The sequence below is a fragment of the Trichosurus vulpecula genome, chromosome 1 (genome assembly GCF_011100635.1).
Source record: "Trichosurus vulpecula isolate mTriVul1 chromosome 1, mTriVul1.pri, whole genome shotgun sequence".
In the NCBI taxonomy this organism is placed as follows: Eukaryota; Metazoa; Chordata; class Mammalia; order Diprotodontia; family Phalangeridae; genus Trichosurus; species Trichosurus vulpecula.
This window is the reverse complement of record NC_050573.1, coordinates 53,983,483-54,005,805: the sequence shown is the minus strand read 5'-3', so window position 1 is coordinate 54,005,805 and position 22,323 is coordinate 53,983,483. Positions and strand designations below refer to the sequence as shown.

Sequence of the window (22,323 nt, the reverse complement as noted above, 5' to 3'; positions counted from 1 at the left end):
CCTAAAGTTCCTTCCAGCTCTGACATTCTATGTTTGTTGTTCTAAGGTTCCCTCCAGCTCGGACATTGTGCCATCTAAGGTCTTTTGATGTTCTAGAGGCCCTTCTGGCACTGTGGTTCAGTGCAATACAATTCAACCCACAGAAAGCAATTCCATTGCTGGTTGCATTGAAGTGAATTTAATTTATGGAATCATAACATCTCAAGATGGAAAGGAGCCTCAGAAGCCTCCTTGTCCAACCTGTACCTACATTAGCCTCTCCCGGGAAACATTTTGGACAGGTGAGCTATCTGGGTTCTGCTTGAAGACCTTCAGCGATCATACATTTATTAGTCACCTGCAGAATTCAAAGGTCTTGTGTTCAATGCTGAGGGTACCAAGAACAATTCAAATAATTTCACAAAGATTTATTGATTGTGCGTTATACGCTGGCCATTGTATTTGACCTGGGGAATACAAAGATTAAAAATAAAGCAGTCCCTGCCAAATTTACCTTCTACAGTGAGGATGCAACATGTAAATAGATAAGGTAATTTGAGGAGAAAGAAAACAATACAAATGGAGTTATCAGAGAAGGCTTCATAGAGGAGGTGACACAATTATGCAAACATCTGAGTTGGCAGTAATTTTAGCTCTCTGTGCTTCTGTTTTCCTATAGCTGTCGGGTCAACAATCATTTATCAAGCACCCACTGTGTGCCATGCACTGTGGTAAACTCTGAGAATACCAAGAAAGGCAAAACCAGTGCCTGCCCTCAAGGAGTTCCCAATCTAATGGGGGAATGTGGAGAAGCTGAAGAGGCTCTTTAAGGGGGGGGGGGGAATGGTGTAGTCAGATTGTCACAGTTGTACCTTACTTAGGAAGATTATTTTAGCAGCTGTGGGGGATGTATAGGGAGGAGAATGAGGAGAGACTGGAAGAAGGGAGACCATTTAGAAGGCTGTTATAGCACTCCAGGCTGATAAAAGCCTGAACCTGATTGGTGACTGGGTGAGCAGAGAGAAGAGGACCCAAGTCCAAGGTGTTTGGGAGGTGGATTTGACATAGATCTTGCTCTAAAGAAGCTTACAATTGAATGGGAAGAGAAGGCAAATAGAAAAATAACTCTGGTGCAAAGGAGTGTGGGATAAGTGCAAAGAAGTGGCTGAGGTACTGAGCAGATGGAGAACTGATTTTTCAGCTGGGGGTTCAAGAAAGGCTGCATGGATGAGTGGGCCCCTGACTAGGGCTTTGAAGGAAGGGAAGGAACTTCAGTGGAGGGAAATGGAGGGAGAGGAGTCTATTTAGGGCATAAGAGAGTTTGAGCCAAAGCATATAGACAAAGAGAAGCTAGGAAGAGAATGAGGGGATGGAGGAATGAAGAGATAGCTTGCCTGGAGCATAGAACAAGAAAGGAGAAATAGTGCTAGATAAAGCTGGAAAAAACTGGGTTGTAGTGACCCTGGACCAGCCAGTCACTTAAGCATTCAGTTCCTCCTAGGCAGCCCTTTGAGCCTATAAATTACAGAACAGTTGCCAATTCTCATTAGTGGAGGGACTTTTCTTATTAGGAACTTCCTACACCAACAAAGCCATGGGTCCAGACCAAAACCAAAATAAATAAATAAATGGACTAGAGGCAAATTGTGTGGTTGAATGTAAAGGAGTCTCTACTTTATTCGGTAGGCAATGGGGAGCTCCTGAAGGCTCTTGAGCAGAAGAGGGACATAATCAGAGTACTGCATTAAGAAAATTGTTATGGCAGCATGTGGAAGATGTTTTGGAAGGAGAGAGACTAGGGGCAAGCAGAGTAGTTAGGAAGCTGGTGTGTACACTGATTCAATATAGGCTTTATAGCTGGAAGGGACCTTAATGAACGTGTAGTCCATTCCCTCTCATTTTATAGATCAGGAAACTAGATCAAATCAAATCCAAATTAACAAGCATTTATTAAGCACATACTATTTGCAAGGTTTTGTACCAGGTTGGGTATAGACACCAAAACAAAATGAAAAACTAAGTACCTTCAAGGAACATACTTTATGGCAAGCCTTGAGAGAGTCAATGATTTGCCAAAGGTTCCACAATCAGGAACAAGTAGTTGACAAGTTCTTATTAAACTACTATACCACTGTACTACATGCAGTGAACAAATGTACTGGTAGCTAGCTGGCAAAGTGAATAGAGTACAGGGTCTGAAATCAGGAACACTCAGCTTCATGAGTTCAAATCTGGCCTCAGACACTTACTAGCTGTGTGACCCTGGGCAAGTCACTTAATCCTGTTTGTCTTCTTTTTCTCATCTGTAAAATGAGCTGGAGGAGAAAATGGCAAACCATTCCATTATCTCTGCCAAGAAAACCCTAAGTGGGGTCAGAGACAACTGAGCAACAACCAGCAGAATAGTTTGGAAACCCAGATCTTCTAACTCTGTTGTCTTTTTTACTGCTCCCATACCCCATCCTCTCTAGTTGAGACATAAAGACTGAACCAAGGAGATGGTAGGGGTAGATGAAAGGATCAGACTGGTGTGATGAATAGGACTTGGTCAATGATTGACTGCCTGGCATGAGGGACGATTGTCAGCTCTGGAACTGAGCCTGGATGGGGGACATGAGACATATCTAACAAAGTCACTTTCCTGAGGTTTCAAATCCATTGGTGTTTCCAATGGAAACCTCAAAGTTGGAGAGGAAGGGCAGGTTTAGAGGATGATGAATTCAGTTTTGGACCAGACAGTTGGTCTTATGTTGAACAAATACAATACAGCAGAGCAGGAATTAATATCTTCTGTTGCTAATGTGGATACCCTTTCTGCTACATCATTTGCCTCCCACCTCAAAATGCCAAGGCTACTCAGCTCCTTTTTTCTTTTCTCCCTTCCTTTCTTCATTTCTTCCTTTATGAACAGGGCACTCTTGGATCGCTCTAGGATGTTCTCTGGGAAGTCCATTCTGTGTTTTAAGATGCCTACCGGCTCTGACAGTTTTTGTGCTATGGTTCCTTCCAGTGCTAACATTATGTTTTAACATCTTTCCCAGCCCTGGCATTCTCTGTTCCAAGGGTATTTCCAGGTCTCACATTTATAGTTTTTTAATAAAGATTTCTTGATTGAATGATCCTAACTTCTAAGTTCCTTCCCAGTTCTGACATTTTATGTTGCAAGGTCCCTCCTGTGTTCAAAGGTCCCTCCCTGCTCTGATCTTCTGTGTTCTAAGGGCCCTTTCAGCTCTGACATTCAGTGTTATAAAGTTCCTATCTGCCCTGACATTTTGTGTTCTAAAGTCCTTCCCAGCTCTGACATTCTGTGACCTCCCTGTTCTGATATTCTTTTTCTAAGGGTCCTCTCTGCTCTAACATTCAGGTTCCAAGATCCCTCCTGGCTCTAACAGTGTGTGTTCTAGGGGGCCTCCTAGATCTGAGTTCTAAGGACCCTCCCTTCTCTGACATCCTCTTTTCTAAGGACCCTCCCAGTTCTCATACTCTATGTTCTGTGGGATTCTGTTCTTATTCTAAGGCCATATTGCCACTGAAGAGTCCACAGTGCATAACAGATCCTGGTAAGAATCAGGGAAGGTTTCCTGGAGGAAGTGAAATTGGGTTCCAGTCTTTTGAAGACTGCAGAGGAAAATGCATTGTCAAGAAACCAGATCTGTGCCTCAGTCTTCTGGACTGAACCAGTGCTTTCTTCATCCCACTGATACCCAGATAAGCTCTTCAGCACACTCTAGACATGGCCTCCTCTTCCCCCGCCCCCAGCTCCTCTGGAGCGTCTCCTCAGGTAAGGCTTAGAGAATGCTCCAATCCTCAGGCACCCAGTCTCAGTCTGGCTGTTTGCAGGTGGAGGCTGGCCAGGTCTGGGGTGAGCAGAATTGACTGGGGTGGGGTAGGCACGGGATAGGAGGATTGGGGAAGCGGGCCACCTTAAGGCCGCGGTGATAGCGGCGTCTCTGATAGAGCTGAACCCCGAGGCGGATAGAGTGGGACGAACCACGACCACTGGCCCTGCGGCTGCCACCGCTGCCCGAGATCCACACTTCGCTCCTGACCTTCCCCGCCCGCCCGCTGCGCTCTTCTCCTCCCTCTCCCTTTTCTTCCCTCCCCTTCCCTCTCTCCTGCCCAGTTCCTCTGGCACATCTCGGCAGCTGAGCTCACTCTCCCTCCAGAGCAGGAGCCCCGTAGCGCTCCCTTATCTCTCTCCAGCTCCAGACGGCCCCGGGGAGCCGAGAGCTCCTGGGTTCTGGGACCCTTTGCCTAGCTTCCCCCCGCCCCGCCCCCAGCTTTCCCCAGCTCCTGCCCACCTCCCTGTCACTTTCCTTCCTTTCTCCCTCCCTCTCCGGCCTCGCTCCGCAGGGACACCTGGACTCCTGGGTCTCTCTGCGGCATCCCCTTTTCATTGTCCCTCCCTACTTAGGCTTTATCCTCTGTCCTGTTTTCCTTTCCCTCCCTCTCGTCTTCCCTCATTCCTTTGGCTCTCCTCAACATTTGGCGGGGCGGCGGCTGGGAGCCTGGGTCTGGGGGTGCCCTCGGGTTCAGGGTGGAGCGGGCGGAGCCCCGCAGGATGTACCCCCAAGGCAGGCCTCCGGTGAGTGGATTCCCAGGGCGCGTAGGGGAGTGGGGAGCCCCCCAAGGGTCAGGGGAGATTCTCAGGCTAGTCTAGTCCTGAGACCTAGCATCATTCACCCCACCCCCGACCACGCTCCACTCCAGGCCGGGCAGCCCTTCAAGTTCTCTGTCTCGGAGATCTGCGACCGCATGAAGGAGGAATTTCAATTCCTGCAGGCTCAGTATCACAGGTGAGGCGGGGCGGGGAGCTGGGCTGGAGGGCTGCCACCTTGCCCCCACCAAACATTCAGCGAGTCCAGGAGCCTAAGTCTCTAAGTGTGAGGGAGGGGGCGCTCAGGCGAGGGCGAGGTCTCAGTACGCAAAGGGCCAATGGGGCGGAGAGTGGGAGAGGCCAGGTGAGGGCGGAGCCTCGGGGAGCTAAGGGCCAATAGACCGGGAGAGACATGAGGCCGTGGTCTAGGAGTGGGAGGGGTTAGGTGAGGCGAGAAGGGGCGTAGCCCAGGAGGGAGTGCAGGGGCGGAGCCTAAGAGCAGGTGAGGGGAGAGAAGAGCCAATAGGGATGGAAAGAAGGCGGGACCCCAGACCTCAAAGGACCAATAGTGAAAGAAGGGGGTGGGGCCAGAGTAGGAGTGGCCAGGTGAGGGAAGAAGAGCCAGGAACATCCTAGGAATTGGCTTCAGAGTGGGAAGTATCCAGGTGAAGTAGGAGCTGGGGGGCGGGGCACTTCCTGATCTAGGTGAGGAAGGGACTGGGGGCCGGGTAGTTCCTGATGTTGGGTCTGCCCTTTCCTTGATCTCCCCAGCCTCAAACTGGAGTGTGAAAAACTGGCCAGTGAGAAGACTGAGATGCAGCGTCATTACGTCATGGTGAGGGAAGGGCACAGTGAGCTCACTCCTGGAACCTCCAACCCTATCCTAATGTTTCCTGATTGTTTCATCTAAAGACCTGAATTCCAGTCCCTGACCCAGCCACCGGCTTATGAAAAGGCCTTAGGGAAGGTCCTTTCTTCCCTGAGCCTCAGTTTCACTATTTCTGAAATGAATCAAGGAAGGGGAGTTGGATAAGAATCTAAAAATCCCAAAATATCCAGGCTGGAAGGGACCTTAGAGATAACCTACTGCAACATACCCCTCCCACTCACCCACCTACCCATTTTACAGATAAGAAAACTGAATCCTTGGGAAGGAAGGAAAAGGCCAGAATCTCATAGTGACTGAAGCAGGACTCTTCCCTTTGGCCTCTACCAGGGGTGGGGAACCTTTGGCCTCGAGGCCACATGTGGCCTACTAGGTCCTTAGGTTTGTCCTTTTGACTTAGTCCGAGTTTTACAGAAACCCCTTTTATTAAGGGGATTTGTTCTGTGAAGTTTGGATTCAGTCAAAGGGCTACACTTGAGGACCTAGAGGGCCACATGTGGCCTGGAGATCAAAGGTTCCCCACCTCTGTGCCAAACTGCCTGTGTGTGCAGGCTTTCTTGAGATTATCATCTATAATAGGAAATGACATTTCTATAGTGATTTAAAGTTTTCAAAATGCTTTGCGCAGATGTCCTCACTGGACTCATGATGTCATGCCTCTCTCCCCACGCTCTGCAAAAGACCTTAAGCTCTTTGAGAGCTGGGACTGTGTCATTCTAGAAGGGAGCCCTGAGTGTCCTGAGTGGATCCCTCTATGGAGGATCTTGAGCCATAACTCGTAGTTTTCTGGGAAGTGTTTGCTCTTTTTGATGAGTGTGTTCTCCCTAAGCTAATGGAGTAGGGGCTTAGGGTTGGAGAGAGCCAGAAATAGGAAATTCAGAAGCCAGGAGAGAATAGGCATACTTCTCTTCCAGTTCCAGTGGGTCCTGGTGAAAGGAAGAGTACAGACCAAGGTCATTAATGGTGTTAGGATGTGTTAAGAATCTTCCTTCCCTGCCCTTGGAGGAAGTGGTAGGGGTTTCTCTGATACAATCTAGGGAGTAAGGGTGGGAATGAGGCTGTTCCAGTAATGAAGTCAAGATGGACTAGGATGGCGTTCCTTAGGCCCCCAGGAACAAACTAAATGGGAGAATTTGGGGGATCAGCAGTGCTTGGGAGAGATTTCTCTAGGATAAGTGATAAAGGACTAAATTCTATAAATGCAAACCAGGTGGGGCCTATAAGTATGTTGGGGAGTAGAGGGATGGGGAGTTCGGTGTCAGGAGCTGGGCGGGTTAGTTCTGACCCTACCTGAGGTCACCAAGGGAAGGCAGGGAAGGACATCACCTGTGCCTGGTGACTATGACACCTCTTCCTTGCCTTTCAGTATTATGAGATGTCCTATGGCCTCAACCTGGAGATGCACAAGCAGGTGAGGGGGCAGGGAGCAGGCTGTGGATTTCAGGATCCTAGCCATACCCCCAGGTAACCGTTACAAGGAAGAGACTTAAGCGGTTGAGTGTTTCACCCTAGGTGTTTGGGATCTGGGTTGGAGCCAAAGAGATTGCTTTTCAAGATATCTAGGTCCCATTTTGGATTTGTGGCCTTGGGCAAGTCTGTTCTCCACCTCTTGGATTCAATTTCCCCAGTTGTGAAATGAGGGGAGGGTAGAACCGCAGACTCATAGAACATGAACACCAGAAGGGACTTGAGAACACAGAACATAGACTACCGGCACCAGAAGAGGTCTTAGGAGAAGATAGGACTTAGAGGGAGATAAGGTGTCTTGGGAATGAAGAAGCCTGGGTTCAAGTCTGGCCTCAGACACATAATACTTGTGTGACCCCGAGCCAGTCACAGAATCTCTCAACTCTGCCCCTCCCATTCTGCTCCTCTTCCCCCTCCCCCCCCCCCCCATCACACACACTAAGGCAACTTTGTAAGATTGTAAATTGTGGAGGGTGTCCTCTCACTAAGACCTCCTTACAATAATGAAATCACTGGTCTGTTTTTGTGAAAAAGAGCCCTTAGAGCACAGTACCTCAGAGATAGATGTCACCTTAGAGATCATCTGGTCCAATCCCCTCACTGCACACATGGAGAAATTGAGAGCTGGCCGTTAGCCAGAGGTCACAGCGAGGCTGGCACCGGGTGATCTCTAAGGTGCTTTGCCGTTCTGACATCCTCGACAAGGCGCCATGCCCTGCCCAGCCTCATTCTCTGCTCTTGCCTTTGCTCCCTCTCCCCCACACCCCTCCCTCCCGCTGCTCAACTCCCCCCGCCCCCCCCAACCTCCTGTCCTCCTTCTCTCGGCTGCCTGCTTTGTTCCGGCAGTAATTTGCTGTCACTCTTCAGATCCATCAATCCCGTCATCACGGGGCTGCCTGCCAGAGAAATTAGTTTGGAGCAGAGCCCGATGAAGTGGTGAATCCAACAGCCATATTTCTCCAGCTGGAGAGGCCTCCCTCCCAGTTTGCTCCTTTTATGATTGTGGGAGTGAGACACACACATGCACTCTCACACACACACACACATGCACTCACACACACAGACATTCATAGACATATTCACAGACAAACAGACAGGTTCAAGGATACACACACACATACACAAACACACACACATTCATAGACATATTCACAGACAAACAGAGAGGTTCAAGGATACACACACACACACACACACACACACACACACACCTCCCCTGGGTGCCTTCAGCCCCGGCCCTTCTCTGGAAAGAATCAGTTCCTTTCTCCCTCTTCAGCTGGGGATTGGTCTTCTCCATTTTCCCTCCACCCCGGTGAGGAAGGTTGGGCAGTGGCCACTACCTCCTCTTAACAGACGAGGAAGCCAAGCCATAGAGAGGAAGTGGGGAGAGCTAGGACCTCCCTAGGACAGGGAGCAGCCCCAGCTCTGCTGAGGAGGGTGGGGAGGGCTTCTTTTTCTTTGGCCTCCAGCGTTCCTTGTAAGGGATTGTTGGGGGGACTGGGAGACACTGCCTTCCTCCCCATGCCTCCAGCCTGACCCTGTTCTGTGTCTGTCTCTCTGCCAGACAGAGATTGTGAAAAGACTCAGCACCATCTGTGCCAAGATCATCCCCTTTGTGAAGCAGGAGGTGAGCATGGTGGGCTCGGGGCTTCTGGGAAGGGCAGGGAAGGAAGGATCAAAGGAACACAGATCCTTAGAGCTGGAAGTGACCTGCAAGGCCATCTAGTGACTTCGTTTTATAGATGAGTAAACTGAGAGATGACACTTGTCCAGGATCACACAACCACTATATGTCAGAGGTAGGATTTGCACCCAGATCTTCTTGACGCTAAGTTCAGCGCTCCATCCACCCTTCCTCTGTGTTTTAGGGTGCTGGGGTGCTGAACTGTGGGAGGGATCTTTATCCCCAATGCAATCCATCAATTCGACAAACATTAAGCATCTGCTTGGTTTGCTCCTGGGCTAGGGTATCCTAACACATTAGTTTAGTTTGAGGGAGGGGACACAGGTAGTAGAAAGAACATTCATAGATTTCTGGCTGGAAGGGACCCTAGGGACCACCCATTCCAACCCACTCATTTTATAGGTGAGATTGTAACCTCCTTGAGAGCAGAGAATGTCTTTTGCCTCTTTTTGTGTTTCTAGTGCTTAGCCCAGTACCTGGCACATAGTAGGCACTTAATAAATGCTGATTGATTGATTAGGAAACAGAGGACCAGAGAGGGTGTGATTGGCCCAAGGTCCCCTGGGTACTAAGTGGCAGAGCTGGGATTCGATCCCAGGTCCTATCAATTCAGAGCCAGCTATTTCCATCACCCCAAAGTGTCTCTGTTCCATCTCCCCACTGCTACCACCTCCCCCACCCCCACCTCAATGTGTTTCCTATCCCAAGCACCAGCAGCAAGTCCTTCAGGCAGTGGAGAGAGCCAAACAAGTGACTACAGCAGAGCTGAACAGCATTATCGGGGTGAGTCAGCATCCATCAGGCGGAGGTTTTGTCCAGAGCTTGGGGCCAAGCCAAGGAGTTTGACAGTTGGTTAGGTCAGACCTTGGATGCTCCTAAGTCCCTCTTTCCTACTTTGCCCCTGACTTTCTGTGAGACCTTCTCCCTCCTGAACCTCAGTTTACCCTTCTGTGAAATGGGGCCACAAACCTCCTTGTGGGCTAACTGTCGATCCCCTCCCCAACCTGGACCCTTCTCCAATCTAGCAGCAGCAGTTACAGCACCTGTCACACCACATTCCACCTGTACCCTTGACCCCCCACCCTGCAGCAGGGCTGCTAGCCCTGTCTGGAGCCCTGGCCACCCAGGCTCAGCTAGCAGCCACCACCAGTACCGCTACCAAGGAGGATCAGAGGATCTCAGGCACTGGGGAGACCCCAGGTAAGGGGAGAAAAGGAGGGAGAGGATGAGGAAAGAGAACTATTAGGTTAAGAAGAGACATTGGGAGGGGGTAGGAAAAGAGCTGTACCAGGGAGGGGGGAAAGAGGGTTACACAAAAATACAAGGGAAAAAGGACATGTTGGGATGAGAAGGAAAGCAAGCTGTCCCCACTCATAATTCTTTTTCTGCCCCTTCTCTCTCTCTCTCTCTCTCTCTTTCTCTCTCCCTTCCCCTTCCTCCCTTTCTCTCTCTCTCCCTCCCTCCCTTTCTTTCTTTCTTTCTTTCTTTCTTTCTTTCTTTCTTTCTTTCTTTCTTTCTTTCTTTCTTTCTTTCTCTCTCCCCCTCCCTCCCTCCCTTCTCTCTCCTCCTTTCTCCCCATCTCCTCTCCCTCTCTCTTTTATTCTCTTTATCCCTCCCTCTTTCCCTGCTCCCCCTTCTCCATCTCTCTCATTCCTTCTCCTCCCCTGGGCCTGGGGAGCAGCAGGCAGAGACCACAGCAGCCGGGTGAGTGACGGGGCTGGGACTGGGACTCTCTCTTTCCTCCCCCAGAGCCACCCTGAGCTGAGATCACTTGGGGGTTTGCTGTGGCATTTCCATCTCATCTGCATTCATCTGGTCTTTGGGCTTCTCCATCTTGGGCAGCTTCGGCCCATGTGTGTGAAGGGGGGGAGTTAGGATCCGGGGTCTGGGCTTTGAACACCAACTCTTCTGCTGGCCTTTCCTCCCTTCCCCACCCCCACTCCAACAGGAGAGATTATTGACCAGCCCCCCTCTTCTCCCCCCCCCCCCCACAAGGAGCGGTCAAAGTCGGAGGGAAGTGAAGAGCCTCTCTAGGGATGGGTTGAAGATAACAGCTATAAGCCGGCAGCCCACTTCCCTCATCTTCAGTCAGGCTGATCTCAGCTTCAGGCCCCAATCCCACTCCCTGTGGCCCCATCTGCTGTTGGTATAGGCCAGTGCCCTGAACAAAAGCTGGGATTGTCCTGGTCATGCCCCACCTGAAAGACTGTGTCCACTTCAGGGACTAAGTTAGAGGAAGGAGCTCACCTAGAGAAGGGAAGCTGGGATGGGGACAGGGTAGGAGAGCTGGGCATTGGAGGAGCTGGGAAGGTATAGCTGGAGAAGAGGGGACTCAAAGCTATATTCAAATATGTGAAGGCCTGTCATACGAGACAGGGATTAGCCTGAGCTCAGAAGGGCACAAGGAGCAATGCTCTAAAATGGTAGAGAGGCGAATTTGAACTCAACGTAGGGGAAAACCTTCCCAACAGCTGTTCCCCAATGGAATGGCCTGCCGAGGGATGAGGGAACTCCCCATCACTGGAGGTATGTAAATGGAGGCTGTCAGAGATACTTTATGGGGGGTGGTTTCCCAGGCTGGGAAAGAGGTAAGATTAGGTAATTTCTAAGTCCCTTCCCAGATCTGACATTCTGTTTTCTAAGGGCCTTCTGTGTTCTCTGTCTCAAGGTCCCTTCCAGCTCTGATAGTCTCTGACCAGGGCAAGAGGGAATAAGCAAGGAGAGAAGAGAAGGGGCTGTAGGATGGGCTGGGGATTTTCCATTGCGGATATGCCTCATTATCCCTTCCAGAGTGAGCATCTTATAAGATGGGGAGAAGGAAGCAGAGTTGTGGGGAAGGCAGAACGTGTGTGTGTGTGTGTGTGTGTGTGTGTGTGTGTGTGTGTATGTGCGGGGGTGGTGGTGATGTTTATAAATAAGCCATGGGAAGAAGCAAGTGTAGCCTGGCACCCACCTCCCTTGACCCCTAGAGAGGACATTGTGGTCTCCTTGAGAACCAGGGAGCGCACTTGAGCTGAGACCCTTTCCTCAATAGAGAAACCAAGGCCTGTATCTCTTGGTGAGAGAGGGGGCAATTTGGAGAGCTAAGAGGATCCAGGCTCTTTCTCCAGCTGTGTCTAATGGATGGCCATGTCCCCCTTCCTTTAGCTTCCAGGAATTGGGGACACTTGTTCAGGGACTTGGAACAGGGGAGGGATGTGAACTCCTTCCCAGGGCCAGCTGAGCCTTCATAGCTGCTTCTGGGATGCCTGATAAACCTTTTACATTTTTCTACAGAGTCCATCCCCTTCACCGCCAGAGAGCCTAGTGGAGGAAAAGTGGCTCATTGGTCAGACACACAAACAGGAAGAGAAAGATGCTCTGAGAAACTATGTGAGTGGGGCTCTGTTCACTTTCCTCACTCTGGGCCTCAGTTTCCCCATCTGTAAAAAGAGAGGCCTAGGTATTTTAATGGTATCTAAAGACCCCTTTCAGCTCTGACATTCTATGCTCTATGTTCCTTATTTTTTTAATTATAGATATTTTTGTGGTTACAACAGTTTCATTTCCAAATATGTTCCTTTCTTCCTTGGAGACCCATCCCTTGTAACAAAGAATAAAAAGAAAGAGAAAAAAAAGAAAGACAGAAATCAATCTATCATATGTTTGGAGGGCTTTCCAAACCCCTACATTTTGTCTTCTGTGTTCTATGGCTCTTCCCAGCTCTGATATTCCAGATTCTCTATACTAAGGCCCTTCTGGCTCTGACCTCTTATGGTCAAAGGAGGCTGCTGATAAGGGGAGCTTGGCTTTCCCTCTGAGGCCTGCTCATGAGGGGGTGCCTCCCTGCCAGCTCCCATCTAGCTCCCCACTTTCTCTCTGCCAGGACAGTGACGGTGACAAGAGTGATTATAATCTGGTGGTGGATGAGGTGAGTCTGGCCACTGGGGGTGGGGGTGAGGGCATACAGCTGAGACTTCCTCTGGGGTAGGGGAATAGAGACGTCAGCATCAAGAGGAAGGCTTTTTTTTGTTGGGGAGTAACAGGAAATTGAGGATGGGTTTCAGGGTATCGATGCAGAGGGAGATACAAGTCCTGATTTCTTGGGCAGGACCTAGGACAGGGGCTAGAGAGAGAAAGAGATGGAAGTCCCCTCCTCCCCTCTTCTCTCCACCATTCTCCAAAAGGATCGGGGAAAACTCAACAACTTCTAAATGTCCCATCTTACCTTATGGTCTCAGGAAGATGATAAAACCCCAGAGCTTGAAAAATCTTTAGAGATCCTCTAGTCTAGAGGTTTTTTAACCAAAGGATCCATGAACTTTTTTTTAATTGAAAACTATATTTCAACATAATTAGTTTTCTTCATAATCCTAAGGATACATTTTATTTGATGTATTTAAAAACATGCTGAGAAAGGCTCTTTAGGCTTCACCAGATAGACTGCCAAAGGACTCCATGACACAATGAAGGTTAAGAATCTCTTATCTAAGGGGCAGCCAGTGGCTCAGTGGATGAGCACCTGCCTGTAGTTGAGGACCTGAGTTCAAATCTGGCCTTAGATATTTACTAGCTGTGTGACCCTGGAAAAGTCACTTAACCCTGATTGCTTGGGGGCAGGGTGAGGATCTTTGATCTAGTCCCACTCCCCCTCTCCCAGTTTATTATATATGATCTGTAGAGGGAAGGAGACTTGCCCAGGATCATATAGCATAGCTGAGATGGGAACCTAGACCTTCATAGCTCTGCTCCAGGCTTCCTTCCTTCACACAGTCTGGGAGCCAACCTTTTGTTTTACAACCTTTTTTTAGTGATTCTGAACAAGTCTCTTTCCCACCCCCTAAGCTGCCTCCCTCCTGGGGCTGGGCTGAGGAAGCAGGGACAGATGTGCCCAATCAGAGACTCCTTTCTAGTTGAGGAAAAAGAAATCCCCCTTTAGGAAGGGGCAGGTTCTCCAGACTCTCTGACTTTCTTGTTGCCAGGATCCTGTTTCTGAACCCCCCAGCCTGGTGCCCACACCCAGCCCGAAGATACTAAGCCACCCAGATCTACCTGACAGCTCAGCCTCTTTGGCCTCGAGCCAGGCCACACTGACCCCTAAAGGCAAGGATCCCAGCCTGGTAAGGAATCAAAGAGCCCATCTCTAGACAGTCATTGTGACCACATCTCTAGCCCTGGGCTGTTGACTCTGATGCTACCCAGAGCACCAGGGGCAGGGAGCCTGAGGCAGCGCCCTGTGATGGAAGATGCCTGCACAGGGGTCAAGAAAGTTGTATTTGGGGTAGCTAGGTGGCAGAGGGGATAGAGCACCAGCCCTGAAGTCAGGAGGACCTGAGTTCAAATCCAACCTCAGACACTTAGCTGTGTGATGCTGGGCAAGTCACTTAATCCCAACTGCCTCAAAAAAAAAAAGCTATATTTGAGTCCAGACCGCCCCTCACTTACAAGTTCTGTGACCTTGGACAGGTGACTTCCTTTCTCTACCTCAGTTTTCCTATCTGTAAAATGAATAGTTCTTATGTATATAAAAGATAAATACATGTGTTTCGTGCATATGCTACCTTTCTCCAGGTTAGTGATGAGAAAGGTGCTTTGTAAACTTCAGGGGCCAGAGAAATGGGAGCTGGAATTTTGAGTCCTCAGCACTCCTCCTCCCCGCCCTACCTCAGCATGGGGCTCAATTCAACAATTCAGTTTAAAAAAATGGTCTTAAAGCCCATGCCATATACAAGGAGTTAACGTGGCAGTTCCTGGCACTCAGGCCCTTCGGGCCTTCCTGCCTGGCCACTGCCTGAACTGCTTCCCTAGGCCCTGGATCGATTGGCCAAGTCAGACTCTGGGATTGAAACATCATTGGGAGGGTTGCCTTCCGGGGCCAATCAATCTGAGTCCCACTGGCTCAGGCAGATGAGGGAGGAGGGGGCTGGTGTGAGATAGAGATGCTAAGGGGATGGGGGTGCTCCCACTACAAAGACATAGGGCCCTACTGATCACAGGAGGGGCAGTGGAAGGAGCAGGGGGACTGGCTTAGAGGAGAGGCCCTCCCCACCCTGCCACGTACACACACAGGTGGCTCTCTTTGCCCTGTCCCGCCCATTCATGACCACACTGGTATGTGCTTGTGTGTGATAATGTGCAAGATGTTCACAGACACAGGGACACACACACTCATGGGAAACAGCACACCCATGTATGCCACACACGTGTATTTGTCTGCACATGTGTGTCCACACAGGTACAAACCCAGTACACTTGTGTAGGCTGGCAAGTACATGTGGATTTACGGACAGTAGGTAACCGCCTTATTCAACGCTCATGCAAATCTACGTATGCATGTCCACAGTGGCTCCCCTATGTGTAAACAGTGGCTAACATGAGTGGGCATACTTGCACATACATGGACACCTGCAGGTGCACGCATGTCCTTGTTCATACATGACCCTCTCTAGTTTTCTGCCAAATGCATTAGCTCTGTATAGTCCCCAGCTTACTCCCCTACTTATCTCCCCCAGCCTAAATCTGACTGCCCCTCCCCCATCCCATTCTCTGTGCAGAAGCTGTTTTCTGTCAGCACACCTCCAACGGGCAAGCCCAGCAGCCCCTCCTCCTCCCCAGACGCCTCCACCCCTGGCCCCAGCTCTGCCAGCCACCTCCGTCAGCTTGGCACCAAACCACTGCCTGCCACAGACAGCACTGGTGAGAAACCTGGCCTCCGATCCACCTCTGCCCCAGTTCCTGGGAGGGGAGAGTCACCCTATGAACGATGGATGAAGACTGTCTGGTGGGAGCAGGACCTCACTGACACAGACCGTGGGCTGGGGGAAATAAGGGAGACTGAAAATTAGGAAACCTGGGTTCTACTAGCAGGCCCCTCACTAACTCACTGTATCATCATCTTGTGCAAAAATGTTCCCCTCTCTGGACCTGTAAAATGGTGGGGGGTAGGGAAGGGTGGAGGAAGAGAACTAGAAGATGTCCAAGATCACTTCTATTCTAACATTCTGTGTTCTAAAGGCCCTCCCAGCTCTGACATCTTGTGTTCTAAGGAGTCTCCCAGCTCTGACATTCTGTGTTCTAAGGGCCCTCCCAGCTCTGACATCCTGTGTTCTAAGGGCCCTCTCAGCTCTGACATTCTGTGTTCTAAGGTCCCTCCCAGCTCTGACATCCTGTGTTCTAAGGGCCCTCTCAGCTCTGACATCCTGTGTTCTAAGGGCCTTCCCAGCTCTGACATCTTGTGTTCTAAGGAGTCTCCCAGCTCTAACATCCTGTGTTCTAAGGGCCCTCCCAGCTCTGACATTCTGTGTTCTAAGGGCCCACCCAGCTCTGACATCTTGTGTCCTAAGGAGTCTCCCAGCTCTGACATCCTGTGTTCTAAGGGCCCTCTCAGCTCTGACATCCTGTGTTCTAAGGGCCCTCTCAGCTCTGACATCCTGTGTTCTAAGGGCCTTCCCAGCTCTGACATCTTGTGTTCTAAGGAGTCTCCCAGCTCTAACATCCTGTGTTCTAAGGGCCCTCTCAGCTCTGACATTCTGTGTTCTAAGGGCCCTCCCAGCCCTGACATCCTGTGTTCTAAGTGCCCTCCCAGTTGTGACATTCTATGTGTCATGGTTACAAAATTCCAAGCTTATAAGGTTCTAAGTTACTAAGATTCATTCTAGGAATGGAGAATGATATGAGTTTCAAAGGCTTGAAGACCCAAATTAATACTATTATTTTGCATTGGACTGTGTGTTTGGGAGTGGAGGGTGGGAAGGGGCATGTGCCGATGACATTCAGGTTGACAGGCCCTATTGAAATGCCACATACATCTCTGGGATGTAATTGGGAGTAATGAGAAATGAGGTTGGCCAGGCAAGGTGGGACCTAATGGAATTTAGAGAGGGGGGGATGGAACATTGAAAGTCAGGTTCAGGAATCTGGACTTTTGATGTATTAAGCAACAGGGGCAGCTTTGGGAGTTTTGAAGTAGGGAAGAGATGGGAAGAAAGTGTTGTTTGGAGAAGACTCTATGCAAGAAAGGTCAAGGGTAGAGGCTAGAGGAATGGAGGCTAGTTAGGGTGCCATGAGGCTGACTAGAGGTGGGCTGTCAGTAGACGAGGAAAACATTTGACTAGACTTAAAGAACATGGAATGGAAGAGGCTCAGAGATCCTAACCCTATCCGGTCATCTGACAGATTGGGAACCTAAAGCCCAGGGTGTGAAGAGGCTTACCCCAGACCCCATAGCTTAGGAGCAGTTTGGACATAAGGTATAATGCTGGGGGGGGGGGCGGTCAGAGACTCCTCACAGGTGGCTGGGTGGGGTAATTGGAAAATGGTAGTGCTGTTGGCCCAGGGAAATTAGATTAGGCCATTTGGGGGAGAAAGGTGGTGACTTGGGTTTTTCGGATGTGGGGAGCTTGAAGCAATAGTGGCGTAGTCCGAGACAGATGGATGCTGGGGACTGGGGCCTTCAGAGAGCTATACAGTAGTGGGAAGTGGAATTTTCCTTCAGGAACAAATGGGTGAGTTGAGGGTAACAGGAATGTAGATGAAGAGGGGTAGTCTGGAGAAACTTTCCTATCCTCAATTCCTTCCTTCTCTGAAGGGGCTGGTGGGCACTGCTAAACCCTTATGGGGGCCCCAGATTCCCCAGTTTGGAGGATGGAGGGTGCAGAGATTTGGGAACCCTGAAGCCCCCAACTAAGGAGGTTCAGGAGCTAAGGTCCTTTTCTTGGTGCTGGAGGGAGAAGGGGATGTCTGAAGGTCTTGTCCCCTCCCCACAGCCTTGAGGACTCCCCTAACCCTGTCTGGCCCCTTCACTGCATCCTTTGGCATGGGACCCCACACGCTACTCAATGGGGACCTCGCGGTGCCTAGTTCCTACATGAGCCTTCACCTGTCCCCACAGGTCAGCGGCCCCATGATGTTCGGCCACTCCCCCATGGTGAGTGAGCATTGGGCCCCCAGTTGGGGAAGAGGCAAACACTCTGGATTTTCTTGGAACTGGGCCAGTGTCCATGATCCCATTCGTGAATGGGGCATGTATGGTCATCAATTATCCTTCAGAACCAGGAGGAGAAGACGATGAAGCTCTCATAAGCTTTGGTTGAGAGTTCTGTCCAACTTAGCGGGTGAAGCAAGGAGTTTCTGGGGGGGGGGAGAAATAGGAGCCTGAGGCTTTCTTTTTCCTTACCCCCTGAATCAGCAGATGGAAACTGAATCTCACTCCCACATCCGGGTATCTGCCCTCTCTTCCACCTTGCCTGGCTTCCCTGGGGGAAAGCTGTGAGTACCCACTTAGCTGATGAGGGCCAGGTGAGGGCAGTGGGCTCCCTGGAAGAGGTGGCTGCATCTGGGAAATGGGTTGGATTCCTTTATGACTGCACATCCAAAAGATTCTTTGAGACCCTTAAAATTAGTTGTATCCCAGGCTGGCATGTGTCAGGGGAGGGACTTGGGAACAGACCCCTCTCCAGGATGTCTGAGAGAGTCCACTTTGAAGCCTTTCCCTAACTTTATGTTTGAAAGATAAAGGGCCAGCTGCATCCCAATAACTGTGCATGGGGTGGGGAAAGAGCCTTTGTCCAGGCTGTCTGTAAAGTTCTCAGAGGTACTCCAGTGACAGCTGAGTGGGGACCACTCTACTTGGGATGGGGAGGGTCAGCCTCCACCCCCTGGTTACAACCCCTACAGGGCTTACTCCTTCCACGTGTCTGCTGATGGGCAGATGCAGCTAGTGCCCTTCCCATCAGATGCCCTCCTGGGCACAGGCATTCCCAGGCATGCCAGACAGCTGCACACCCTCACCCACGGTGAGGTCGTCTGTGCTGTCACCATCAGCAACTCCACCCAGCACGTCTACACGGGGGGCAAGGGCTCTGTGAAGGTGTGGGACGTGACTCAACCAGGCACCAAGACTCCAGTGGCACAGCTCAACTGCTTGGTGAGGGAATGGGGCCCTGAGCTGCCCTCCTGGAGCCCCTTCCTGGACAGAGCAGGGCCACCCACTGTCCGGACCTGGTGCCAGGGATGGGGGCAGGGGGGAGCTCTGGGCTGTTCCCTGACTTGGGCTGTGCCTTTGGACAAGCCCCTTCCCCTCCTGTGGCATGGGCTCAACGGTCCCCCCAGCTCCCTTGCAGGCCTGGGATTCTGTGGCTCCCCAGGGAGCTGGGCCTGGTGCTGAGACTGTCCCCAGCTCCTCCTCTCCTCTCCCCATCCTCCCCTTTGCACCCAGAACCGGGACAACTACATCCGCTCCTGCAAACTGCTGCCAGATGGACGGAGCCTGATCGTGGGTGGGGAAGCCAGCACCCTGTCCATCTGGGACCTGGCAGCCCCTACCCCCCGCATCAAGGCTGAGCTCACATCCTCGGCACCCGCCTGCTATGCCCTGGCCATCAGCCCTGATGCCAAGGTCTGCTTCTCCTGCTGCAGTGATGGCAACATTGTTGTGTGGGACCTGCAGAACCAGGCCATGGTCAGGTGAGGGCCAGCAGTCAGGGAGCTGGAGGCTGGGGAATGTAGAGATAGGAGATCTGGATCCATACCGTAGTCAGAGACCTGAGGATATGGAAAATAGCAGCTCGGTACTTGGGAGTGGGAGTTGGCTGCATGCAGCATTATGTGTATCTGGGGATGGAGAGGTTGGGGGACCCAAGGCCAAGGGGATTCAGTAAGTAGGGCCCAAAGGCCAGGGAAGATGTGCCTGTGTGAGCTGAGTCTCTAGATCAGTGTGAGAGCCAAGGTAAGAGGAAGAAAGAGGGCAAAGGTGACCCAGCATTTTAGTTAGTAGGGATCTCAGCAGTCGGGTAGCATAACCTATACCAGATGTGGTTATGTGAGACCCATGGCCAGAGGGATCGGCGGCATGAAACGCTCATTCTCAACTTCTCTGGATTCCTTCCATCCACCTCCCAGATGGATGTCTAACTCACCAAGCCCCCAAGCTGAACTTTCCATCCAACCAGGCTCCCCTGACAAGGATGCTGTTGAATGTGCCATGATCTGTGGCTCTGGCCTCTCTCCTTTCCTCCGGGCTAGGCTGAGGCTTTGATCAACCTCTTGACCCTGGTGTGGCTTTACTGGCCCCTCCATCCATCTGCTATGTGTGGGGAGGAGCTTTCACTAGAGGACCCTCTGGCCTGCTTGGCAAACAGGTGAAGGCTCACGGCCTTCTTCTCCCTCCTTCCTGCCTTCTCCTTCTCTTCAGGCAGTTTCAGGGCCACGCAGACGGAGCCAGCTGCATTGACATCTCTGACTGTGGGACTCGGCTGTGGACAGGCGGTCTGGACAATACTGTGCACTGCTGGGACCTGTGGGAGGGCCGCCAGCTTCAACAGCATGACTTTGGCTCCCAGGTGGTCCCGGACGGGGGCTTCTCAGCAATGGGATGGAGATGGGATGGGAGCCGGGCCGGCCTGCCTGGCTCATTCTTGGGCCCATTGGGGTGTGAAGCATCAGGGCATGAAAGAATTGGCACAGAATGACAGAACCCCCCAAATGGCAGCCCTGGACCATCTAGTCTCTCCCATAACTGCATGAGAATTCCCTCTCTGAGCCGTGTGGGGTCATAGAATGATGAATTGGGGATCCACAGCACCGAGCTCAGATGCTGGTTCTGCCTCTGACATGACTTTGGGCTGGTCACCACCTCTTTGAATCTGTTTCTTCATTTGTAAAATGGGTGTTTGGACCAGCTGACCTCCAGGGTTCCTTCCTTCCTACTGGCTCTAGAAATGCCTCACAATGGGTCATCCAGACTCTGCTTTGATACCTTCAGGGATAGTGAACTCACCCCTTCTGAAGGCAGCTCATTCCCTTTCGGACAGGTTTAATCGCTGGCATGTTTTTTCTTACATGGAATAGAAGTCTGCCTCTCTGAAGCTTCCCCCCATTGCTCCCACACCTGCCCTCTGGGGCCAAACAGAGCGGGACGATTCTGTCTTCCACAAGCAGCCCTTTGGATTACTGGAGACAGTGAACACGGCCCCACTAAACGTCTTCTCTGGGCTAACCATCCCCGGCTCCTTCCATCCTTCTATGGCTGGGTTTAGAGGACTCTGTCACCATCTAGGTCTCCTAGTTTGTCACTGTCCTGCCCCGCCCCCATCCCTACCCTGGATCTGACTGATCTGATCCCAGCAGAGAGCAGAAAGACCAGCACCTCCTTTGGCCTCCCTTGCCACCATCTAGGACTGCCCTAGCTTTTTTTGTGGGGATGGTGGCAGGAGCGTCAGAATTGAGTGCCTAGACAAGAGTCAGGAATGCTGGTGTATGTGATTAAGAATCAGTAGGAGGAGGGATGGATGGATGGTGGGCAGGTGTGGTGGGGGGGGAGAGCGGGAAGCATAGCAGATGCCCACCCCACCCTGGCTTACCTGAGGCAGGGTCCTGACCCCTTCTCTCAACTCTTCTCTAACAGATCTTCTCCCTTGGCCACTGCCCCAACCAAGAGTGGCTGGCGGTGGGTCTGGAGAGCAGCATGGTGGAGATTCTGCATGCCCGCAAGCCAGAGAAATACCAGCTCCATCTGCATGAGAACTGTGTGCTCTCCCTCAAATTCTCCTCCAGCGGTGGGTCAGGGGGTGACCAAGGCTCTGGGGCAGGAAATCTGGTGCCCCCTAGCCCCCACCCTGCCATGTGCCCCCCTAGGCCACATCCTCTTCCAAGTGGTCTTGGATTCCTGTGGGGTTTTTGGCTAATTGCTTTCCTGCTCTGGGCCTCCACTCCCTCCTGGCTCTGGATTTTTAAATTGTGGCAGCCCCCGGGGCTTACTGCCTTCTCCTTCCTCTGGCTCTCCAGGGAAGTGGTTTGTGAGCACAGGGAAGGACAACCTTCTCAATGCATGGAGGACACCCTATGGAGCAAGCATCTTCCAGGTGAGGGAGGCAGCCTGGGAATGAACATGTCCTAGACATCAGCTGGGTGTCAGCCTGCTCAGGCCACAGCTCTGCCCCCCACCCCCAGAGTGGCAGCCATGACCCTCCGCAGCACAGCAAATATCTCAAGGGTCACCAGAGTCCAGAGGAGGGAAGAGTGGCTCAGAGAGATCATAGGGTCCTAGATCCTGAGCTGGAAGGGACCTTTGAGGCCATTGGGTCCAGCTCCACCATTACATACAGATGAGGAAACTGAGGCACCTGCCCAGGGAGACATACCTGATGTTTGAGGCAGGATTCAAACTCCAGTCTATCTGATCCCTAGCTGCCTATGTTCCCCCTTCTAGATGGTTAAGGAAGTCCCTACTGAAGCTGTCCCTGCTTCCCTCAGCCCAGGGGAATGGGGAAGAGCATCTCTCATAGCTGGGGGCTCAACTCACTCTCCTCCCTCCCTTTTCCTCCCCTTCCCTGGGGTCAGTCCAAAGAGTCATCCTCTGTCCTCAGCTGTGACATCTCCGGCAACAAGTACATTGTGACAGGCTCAGGTGATAAGAAGGCCACTGTGTACAAGGTGGTATATTGAAGCTGCCTTCAGCCCCCTCTGGCCTTGGGGGAGGAACCTCCCTTCCCCTGGGAGCCCAGACTGGGATCTCCCACACATCTGTCCAACAGTGGGGCATCTCCTCCACCTTCCTGAACTTCCACACCCCAGCCTCCCCCTCCCACCCCGCCCCAGGAGTCGCAGGGCCTGGACCTCTGACCTTCAGAGTAAATAAACATCTCCGTCACATGTGTTTGTCCATGCTGGGCTGCAGGAAGGCAGCCTTCTCTTCTCCACCTCCCCCCAACCCCCAGCCACTCCCCCCCCCCC

The 22,323-nt window shown here is 51.5% G+C and overlaps 1 protein-coding gene across 1 annotated transcript; it reads left to right on the top strand.

Moving 5' to 3' along the window:
• Positions 1–3,712: 3,712 nt before the first annotated feature.
• TLE2 (TLE family member 2, transcriptional corepressor) lies at positions 3,713–22,035 on the top strand. Its single transcript, XM_036769047.1, has 20 exons — positions 3,713–3,760; positions 4,516–4,775; positions 5,348–5,411; positions 6,829–6,873; positions 8,494–8,556; positions 9,322–9,396; positions 9,639–9,813; positions 11,429–11,460; positions 11,890–11,985; positions 12,479–12,523; positions 13,575–13,719; positions 15,169–15,288; positions 17,358–17,518; positions 17,780–17,859; positions 18,268–18,517; positions 18,809–19,056; positions 19,784–19,931; positions 20,996–21,146; positions 21,376–21,452; positions 21,931–22,035. Exons 1-20 carry the CDS (start codon positions 3,713–3,715, stop codon positions 22,033–22,035), a joined length of 2,388 nt encoding a protein of 795 aa, XP_036624942.1.
• The last annotated feature ends 288 nt before the right edge of the window (positions 22,036–22,323 follow it).

Bases quoted from the DNA above. Each gene is read 5' to 3' on its own strand.
- TLE2 (XM_036769047.1), top strand. From the start codon at position 3,713: ATGGCCTCCTCTTCCCCCGCCCCCAGCTCCTCTGGAGCGTCTCCTCAG. The intron at 8,557-9,321 runs GTGAGCATGGTG...TCCTATCCCAAG, and splicing joins TCCCCTTTGTGAAGCAGGAG to CACCAGCAGCAAGTCCTTCA. The intron at 15,289-17,357 runs GTGAGAAACCTG...CCCTCCCCACAG, and splicing joins GCCTGCCACAGACAGCACTG to CCTTGAGGACTCCCCTAACC.